Source organism: Narcine bancroftii, chromosome 2 (genome assembly GCF_036971445.1).
Source record: "Narcine bancroftii isolate sNarBan1 chromosome 2, sNarBan1.hap1, whole genome shotgun sequence".
NCBI classification, from domain to species: domain Eukaryota; kingdom Metazoa; phylum Chordata; class Chondrichthyes; order Torpediniformes; family Narcinidae; genus Narcine; species Narcine bancroftii.
Window position 1 is genome coordinate 196,996,888 of NC_091470.1, and position 8,728 is coordinate 197,005,615.

General features: G+C 49.9%; 1 protein-coding gene across 2 annotated transcripts in view; it reads right to left on the minus strand.

Annotated features, from left to right (window-relative positions):
* LOC138754921 (galactose-3-O-sulfotransferase 2-like) overlaps positions 1-5,722 on the minus strand; it is an 11,486-nt gene extending 5,764 nt beyond the window's left edge. Inside the window, exons 1-2 of one of the 2 annotated variants that reach the window (XM_069919943.1) lie at positions 5,519-5,721; positions 3,805-3,921 (exon numbers count right to left, since the gene is read on the minus strand). In XM_069919943.1, the coding sequence (XP_069776044.1) occupies positions 3,805-3,911 (107 nt within the window). In that variant the 5' untranslated portion in view covers positions 3,912-3,921; positions 5,519-5,721. Of the gene's footprint in view, positions 1-3,804; positions 3,922-5,518 lie in introns of both variants that reach the window. The other variant, XM_069919944.1, reaches the window with a different exon arrangement.
* Between the last annotated feature and the right edge of the window lie 3,006 nt (positions 5,723-8,728).

The following is an 8,728-nucleotide window of genomic DNA, read 5'->3' on the forward strand; positions in this document are numbered from 1 at the left end:
TACAAGAAGAATCTTCTGTCCAACTTCATGCATTTCTATTTTTACCCATGAAGACTTATCTGGGAGGTAAGGAATTTAGTCTGGGCTGCCCAATAATAACTCGTTCTTTAAATTTGCAAGCTGTAAACCTCCCAACTCATATTTCAGGTTAACTTTTCTATAGATATTGTGGCAAATCATTAATTAAGACAGAATCTTATTGTTTTCTATCCAGTACTATATTGGATTATATTAAGAGATAAACAGAATTTGACGTTTTAAAGAAATATTGTTAAATAAACAAATATGGAAAGGTTTTTGATTTACATTTACACTTAATTTGTGATTATGCACACGATATGACCTTTTGTTTGTTATACTTAGCCCTTCTCCCACTGGTCCCCCCAGTGAATCGGCCGGGCAGTGCCCCGGGATCGGAAGCCCCTTGTGCCAATTCCGCTGGGCCGCCTTTAACTGGGATACTAATTGCTTTTCCACTGAACGCAGCTCATCCCCCAGGGATCAGGTGTTCGCCCTTCAAACAGAAACGGTGATTTTATGTTGCCCCATTTCCACTGGTTTTACCAGCACGCCAGCGTCGGCAAATGCCAAGGGTAGGAGTAGGGGGTGAATCCCCAGCGTGAAATGACATTATTTACTGTCCCAGTAAAATCCCAGTTAATTCCTGGGTGCCAGTGAGAAAGGGATTTTAGATGACTTTGTATGTAGGATTTACATGTTAAACTCAATAGAAATATTTTTAAAAGATAGATTCCAGGGTAAGTAAAGGGTAACCAACGTTTCAGGCCTTAGCCTCCTGTGAAGTAAAAACAGGCAGGTGCAGATAGTGGATAGTGTTGTATAAGGAAGGGGATGAGTCAGCGAACAGGAGGGAGATTGAGAACTTGGCTGAATGGTGCACCAACAACAACCTTCCATTCAATGTCATCAAAACTAAAGAGATGACTAAAAACCAGAGGTATACAATCCAGTAATCCTTGGGAAAATCAGAGGTGGAGAGGGTGAATATATTTAGATTCTTGGGAGGATCTTTCCCGGACCCAACACACTAATGGTATCGTGAAGAAAGCACGTCAATGCCTCTACTTCCTCAGGAGCTTGTGGAGGAGCTTGTATGACCTTGGCAAATTTCTACAGAGATAGGGTGGAAAGTGTGCTGAATGGCTGCATCATGGTCCTGTACAGGGGACACCAATACCCCTGAGCATAAACCCTGCAAAAGGTAGTGGACACCCAGTCCAGGACATCACAAGCAAAACCCTCCCCACCATCCATCTACTTGGAAAGCTGCCATCAGCAGCGATCATCGAGGACCCACACCACCCAGCACACACTCTATTCTTGCTGCTGCCATCAGGAAAGAGGCATCGGTGCCACAAAACTCACACCACCAGGTTCAGGAATAGCTGCTCCCCCACACCATCAGACTCCTCAACGACAAACCCAATCAGGGACTCTTTAAGGACTCTTACTTGTGCACTTTTATCGCTTTTCTTTGCTCTCCCTGTATTGCAGTCAGTTTGTTTACATTTTTATCTGTTTACAGTTCATTATCTGTTTACATGTTTACACTGTGTAGAGTTTATTTTTTGCACCACCAATTAGTGGTAATTCTGCCCCGACCACAGGAAAGAGAATCTCAGGGTTGTATTTGATTTCATGCATTCATGCATGTTCTCTGACAATAAATTGGAATCTAAATCCGTGGGGGCAGAGTGGAGGTGGGAGGAGGAGGGACAAAGGGGCCAGGGGGCCGGAGGGAGGAAAGGGGTCTGAGGAGGAGGGAGGAAGGGGCCCGAGGAGGAGGGAGGGAGGAAGGGGCCCTGAGAGGAAGGGGCAGGGGGAGGAGAACAGGCAAACAGGTAAGAGGTGCTTAAAGGTGGGAAGGGAGAAGGGAAGGAAGTTGAGGTGATGAGGGGGCGGGGGGGGGTTGAGATAGAGCAAAATGCCCAAAAATGTTGGTCGCCCTTTACTTCCTATCGATGCTGCCCGACCACCAGATGATTCCAAGCTCATCGTCAAGGTTAGACACAACACGGAGAGTTTTTAGTTCGTGAATGGTGCTGAAGAAAAAGGCTTGAAATCGATGGGCTGGCAATCACTCACACTTGCATCTAACAGTGGGACAGGGCAGGAGGGAATAACAACCGACTGCCAGTCCTGTCCCCACAGCAGGCACAGTTCCGTTCCTCCAGCCAAGTGAATCCTTCCAAGTGTTTCTTGGGAGGGGGGGGGGGCTGGGGGGCTGTGGTGATACACCACTAGCTGACTGCAGGGGGCGACCTGTGTACCTGCAGGAAGAGCACTGGAGGACAAGGCAACACCTGATCAGCTGCCAATCACCCTCCGGGATATAAGCCACATCTGACCCCTCGTGGTCAGTCTCAGAGCCAGCACAGCCACTCTCACGGCCAGCACTGTGGAAGTTTGTGTGGAATAAAGCCCTGTTGAGCAGCCTTTATGTTTTGTTTCTGCTTTTCTGCTCCATAGCGCATCACAGGGATACAGGCAGACAAGCGAAAGTCAAAACCAAGAGCCATAAGGATAGGTGTTCTATGTAGTTCTGGGGTGGGGGATGGTTTGGGAAGGATTCTTTTCCCAGAGAGTCAGGAAATCTGGACCTCCCTCCTTTGGAAGCAGGGACGAGTGTCGAGGGAAGCTGGATAAACAGGGAGAGAAGGAGGTGGGGATCAAGGGATGAGAGAAAAGGCTTTTGTGGTGGTACCCAATCAACACGGAGCAGAGGGTGTGGATTCTGCGCTGCTCACACTGGGGATCAATTTGGATGTTAGAAACCACCTGAATCCAACCCTGGTCCGCACACCCGAAAACAACCAACTGCCACTAATCACAATTGGACTCAGCAGCGGCTAATCCAATGCCAAGCCTCACCAGTCCCATCCCAACCATGGCTATTGCCTACCCAACCACACCCCAGTGGAACCAATCACAGCTAAACTCAGCACCAATCCTTGCCCAATTCCTCTCGACTGCAACCAATCACAACCAGGCTATTCTTGTCCCAGCCCAATCACTGCCAATCAAGGGGAGTCAAGGAAAATGGGATAAAACTTTGGGATTGAAGGGCACCCATTAAAAACAGAGATGTGATTGGCCGGAGAGGGGTGAAGTCTCTGCAATTTGCTACTATGGGCAATTTGAGACACCATGTCATTGGTTGGGGTGGGGGGGGGGGGGTGTTTGATATCTAAAGCAGAGATGGATAGGTATCAGAATAGTCAGAATATCAAAGGTTGTGGGAAGAAGACAGGGGCTGAGTTAGAGAAAGGATCAGCTCATGAAGGAAGGGCCAATGTCTGCTCCAATTTCTTATTGTCATGTGGTCTAATCCCAACGCAATTATCACTAATCCCAACCCAACCACAGTCAATCCCAAACAGACCACAGCCAAGGATAACCTAACCATGGCCAATGCCAGCCTAACCACGGCCAATGCCATCCCAACCACGGCCAATGCCAGCCTAACTACGGCCAATCCCAACCCAACCACGGCCATTCCCAACCCAACCACAGCCATGGATAACTGGATGCAACCGCATCTGATCCCAGCCATTGCCAATCCCAACCAACTGCAGTTGGTCATTATACATGGGGTTGGATTGGGATTGGCAGCAAGTTGGGAAGAGATTGGCTGTGTTTGGACTGGGATTGTCTGTGGTCAGGTCTGGTTGTAATCGGAAAGGAGATGGAGCCACAATACGATCTTGTTCTTTCACCACACAAACATGAGACGAGGCATTTGGACAAGAGACAGAATGGACCTGTAATGTTGCTTAAACATGCCTTGTGATCGTGGAGAAGTTGATCACCCAAGCGATAAAACTCAAACTGATGACCACCGCAAAAACCAGCAAGAAGAACCTGGTCTGGATTCTGAATAGTTTGGACATTCTCGGTGAGCTGAATAAAAGGAAAGAGACAAGCTGATGACTGGTTAAAGCAGGGAAATGGTCTCTTGGGCTCATGGTGACCATCTGCTTCACTGATCCCATTTAAATCCCCCCCTGCCATCCCATCAAACAAACACACACCCCTCTTAAAGAGCAGAGATGCAGCCACCCAGTCGGTTGCCGTCGGCTCTGCATGGGTTTTGAATAACCTGTCAAGGGAGCTGAATGGGGGGGGGGGGTTTGGCTGCTCTCTGACTGCAGGAGGTGCTCAGACCCCCACCCCATTCCCTACACCCCCATTAAACCCCCACCACATCTCCTCTACATCCCCGCCACACTGCCCTGCAGCCCCACTACATCTGCCTGCAGTCCTACCACACCACCACATCCACCCACACCACCTCACAACACCACCACACCCCTACACCCCTATTACACTCCTATACCCCCTCCACACCCCACACCTCCCCTACACTTGCTCACACCCCCACTTCACCACCACCACACCCCACACACCCCATTACACCTCCCCTACAACACCCACCACAACCCCTCACCCCACCACAGCCCCATCACACTGCCCTACATCCCCACCACACCCCTCACACCCCCACTACCACCCTACACCCCCACCACCCTCTACATCCCCACCACACATCCCTGCACCCACATCACACACCACACCTCCCATACACCCCCAGCACACCCCCTACACCTCCCATACACATCCCCTACACCCCCACTACCCCTCTACACCCCCACCACACCCCCTACACTCCCACCACCACCCTACACCCCACTACACCCCCACCACACACCCCCACACCCATACACCCCACTACACCCCACCACACACCCACCATCCCCCCTACACCCCCACCCCTCCCCTACACCCCAACGGGAAGTGTGAGGACCTCAGACTGCACGGTGTGGCTGGGAGGCGGGGAGGAGGGGCGGTAAGAACCCACGCAGCCGCGGGGGAGAGAACGGTGGCAACTCTGCGCACACAGACCGGGTCGAGCCCCCACAATCTCCTCCCCGCAGGTGCCCCCACCCCCTGAATCGGCACTGTTCCCCCCAAAGGGGAAGCTCACACCGCTCGCCAGCTCCTCGAGTGGGGGGGGGGGTGCAGATTGAGAACTCAGCTGCGTTACGACGCCCCAAGTACTGAACAACCCCCCCCCACCACACCCCCCCCCACCACACCCCCCCCCCCACCACACCCCCCCACCACACCCCCCCCCCCCACCACACCCCCCCCCCCCCACCGTTCAAAGCGCGGGAAGGGATTTAATTTGCAAGACCCTTTGAACGGGGCAGGAGGGATGGGCAGAATGGATGGGATCAGCTTTCTCCTGATGGAGACGGGTGGATCCACACCCCCTCCCCCTAGGAAGGGACCACACCCCTCCCTCTCCCTCTCCCTCTGAAGTCCTTTGGGCGCCGATCGATCCCTTTGGCGCATCTTCCCGTCCAAGTCCCCGGCGAAAGAGGGGGATCGCCCGCGAAAAGTGGGGGGGGGGGGGAATCGCCCGCGAAAAGTGGGGGGGGGGGGATCGCCCGCGAAAAGTGGGGGGGGGGGGGGTGGTGGGGAAACATCCCAGTACCTGCCGCTGCTGGTTCAACTCTTAAGACTGGCCTTTGCGCTCTCGTCTCCCGTAGACTTGGGTGGGGAAATGGAGCAGCGAGTAAAGGTGCACACACAGCGGCCGAGTGGCAAGGCTGGCTGGTTGGTTGGTTGGCTCCCCTCCCCTCGATGTTCGAGCCTCTCCCCCAGGGCAGACAGGACGGTGCGGGAAAGACTTGGCGCCGTGGACGGGGATTAAAGGACGACACTCCCGTCAAATCGTGCAGGGGAACCGATTCCTCGGGGTCCTCCAACCAGGTCCGTACCCTACCCCCACCCCCCTCCCTTGGATGGATGCTTTAGATGTCAGAAGGAAGCTGTACTTGGGCTTGTGTGAGAGGGAGAAACCTTTTTGGAATCGATTTAAGGAACTTTTAGAGACTTTTTAAATGGATCCTTTGTTGTAAGAGACTTGAGTTTGGAGTTCAAACTAAGTACACTTTGAGATTGGCCTCAGTTACCTGGAGACTAATTTGAGTCTTCAGGTGTGCCTTTCGGAGATGAGATCTTGTATTCAGTTGGGAAAGATAACGTATAATTATTCTTTTTTCTTGGGTTAAAACTTTTTCAATTATATGGGGTTAATACCCCTTTCCACTCATTTGATGGTGTTGCTCCCAACCATGGCAACAGGATTGATGGGTTTTATGTTGATGTGATCTTTCTAGAGGGTAGTTTCAAGGTGGGGAAGGGTGGGTGGGTTAGGGTAGGGGGCATTATGTAAAAATATCGTGTGTGTTTTCTGTTTCGCTTTCAATGGTATTTTTTTAATTGTGTGGTTTATCATAAATAAATTTTTCAGAGAGGAAAAGACGACCCCTGTCCAGGCAGCATTTTTATTGCATGCAGGCAACACTGGAACTGCCTCATCGATGCTGCTCTGTGCCCCACGCTGAGTGGTATCCAATCCAGCCAACTGCATTGGTCCTCTTTCACCATCGGGCCAAGGTGTGAGAGGATGGCTACTGAGGCAGTTTTCCTGTGATATACAAACAAGAATCTCTCTTCCCCCTCCCCTCTGATACATATTGTCTCAGATACCGCACCCTGTATAATCGTTCATCCTCTTGTTCCCACACTGCCAGATGTATTACTTTTCAACAAGTCATGAACATGAAATTCAACAATATAATTTTCCCAAAAAATATACTCCAAGGTTAAAGTCTGTATTCTTTCGCCTAAAGTCAAAACCAAAACCATGGACAATTTCTGAGATAAATCACATAGGTCCAAAGTGTATCTGGCAAGAAATGTCACAACAAATCCAACACAACTTGAACATCCCAGACAGCTTGATAACGTGGCAAAAGTGAAACTCTCCCCTCATCGATCTTGAAATCGATTCCAACAGAGTGTTCGGTGTCTTGTTGAGTCAGGAAGGCTGCCAAAGCACTCTTGGCCGTATTGATAGTATGATAACTGGCTACCTGAACAAAACAAATCAGTGAGAAAATGCAAAACATCTGAACCTGAAACATAATTAATATTTAAACTCTCATTAAAACAAAGCAGATGCTATTTATTAACGTATTGGCTTCTGAGTTGACTTTCTCCATGAAGCACAAATCATGTCCAGTGTTTTTGGCTGCATTCCTTTTACGCTGAACGTTTCATGCCAATCCTGCAGCACAAGGGATCGAGACGAGCTAGAAGGTTCTTGCTCCTTCTCAACAGTAAAGGCCGTTCCAGCAGCATCCAATTCAGCCTTGGGAACCAGGACCGGGAAGGCCAATTTGGCACCACCAGGGGTCCAATGGGCCCGTCCTCCTGAACTTTGTGCAGGAATTTGGCCACTAATGAGAAGCATTGAAATTTCAGTTCTGCCCAATCAATCGTAATGGCATCTATGGATTCTCCCTGGGGGTCTGGCAACCAGGAAACATATCTCTTCCAACCCAAAATTTTGTACTATCAGATTGAAACTCTTTTACCCCAATGTCCATTCTGTTCTATCACTGAACTTTCTAGACATCAAATCCACCTGATAGTTCAGATGCCCTGGCTGTAATTCCTTTTGATACACCAACTCCATGTCTGTATTGCGAGCCAGTTACGTGATGGGGACTTCAAACCTCCCATTTTATTCAGGTATGCTACTGCTGAGGTCTTGTCTAACCTCATCAACATGTGTATACCCCTTTTCTCCATACACGACTTCAGCGCCAACTGAACTGCCAAATTTCTAGAATGTTAATGCCAGATACTGATGCCAGTCTAATCTCTTGAAAGTCCATCTGCCACCGGCAGAGGTAGTTAAGTCTGTGGCGCTCCATCCTTCACCACTAGCATCTGATCAGATTTCCATATCAAACTTTCTAATCTCTATCATGGCATAAGCCTCCAATAGATTTGTCATCCACCGCACAAGTGTAATGGAGGGCAGCGTCCACCACCTAGAGGCACTGCTGTGCTCCTGTTTGGAGGACCCGCTACCTGCCAAACAAGGTCAAAGACTCATCCCAAAGGCGTCAAGGTGGCCCTTGTGATGGGCCCTCCTAAATCACCAGGTGCTGCAGTACAGGCAGCCTGCCTGAACTCAGCCCTGACCTTCACCTATTTGGCCCAGGTGAATCACCTCAGCTGACCCCTGCTGAGTCCCTGAACTTGGCTTCAAGCCATTGGCCACAGCAACCAATGGGGCCCACACTGACCCTTCAATTGGCCCCCCCCCCAGTACTGCCTGCAGAACTATAAAGGGCAATGTTCCCCTTTGTTCCATCTCTTTTGGACTCCTTGTCACAGTAGTACCTGTGACAGAATATGTTGTGTTTGTATATAGATATGAATTTGGGGGAATAAGTTTGGCAGGTTTTTTTTAGGGCAGGTCACATACAAACACTTCAAAACAGATCTCATTTAAAATACTGAAGCTCTGACAGGGCGGCTCCGAGAGCCTTTGCAAAAACATTGGGGAGTTCCCAGGGGACTTCACTAATGGATTGTTGTTTTGAAAACCAACAGATGAAAAAACTCATTAGGTTCAGCCAGCTGCAGTCTGTCTGAGTAGGGGTTGCTGTTCTAAGAGGGTCATGAAGTTTTGCAAGCAGAGAAGGAAAAAAAAACAGGCTTTGAGAGAGAGAGATGAGTTCTGCATTTTTACAGTCAGTAGCAGCAGCTGGGACTGCTGCTACAAGCTTGGCAAGCTTGTAGGAAAACCCCATTTTGAAGATGGGTTGTGAGTGCTTAGTTC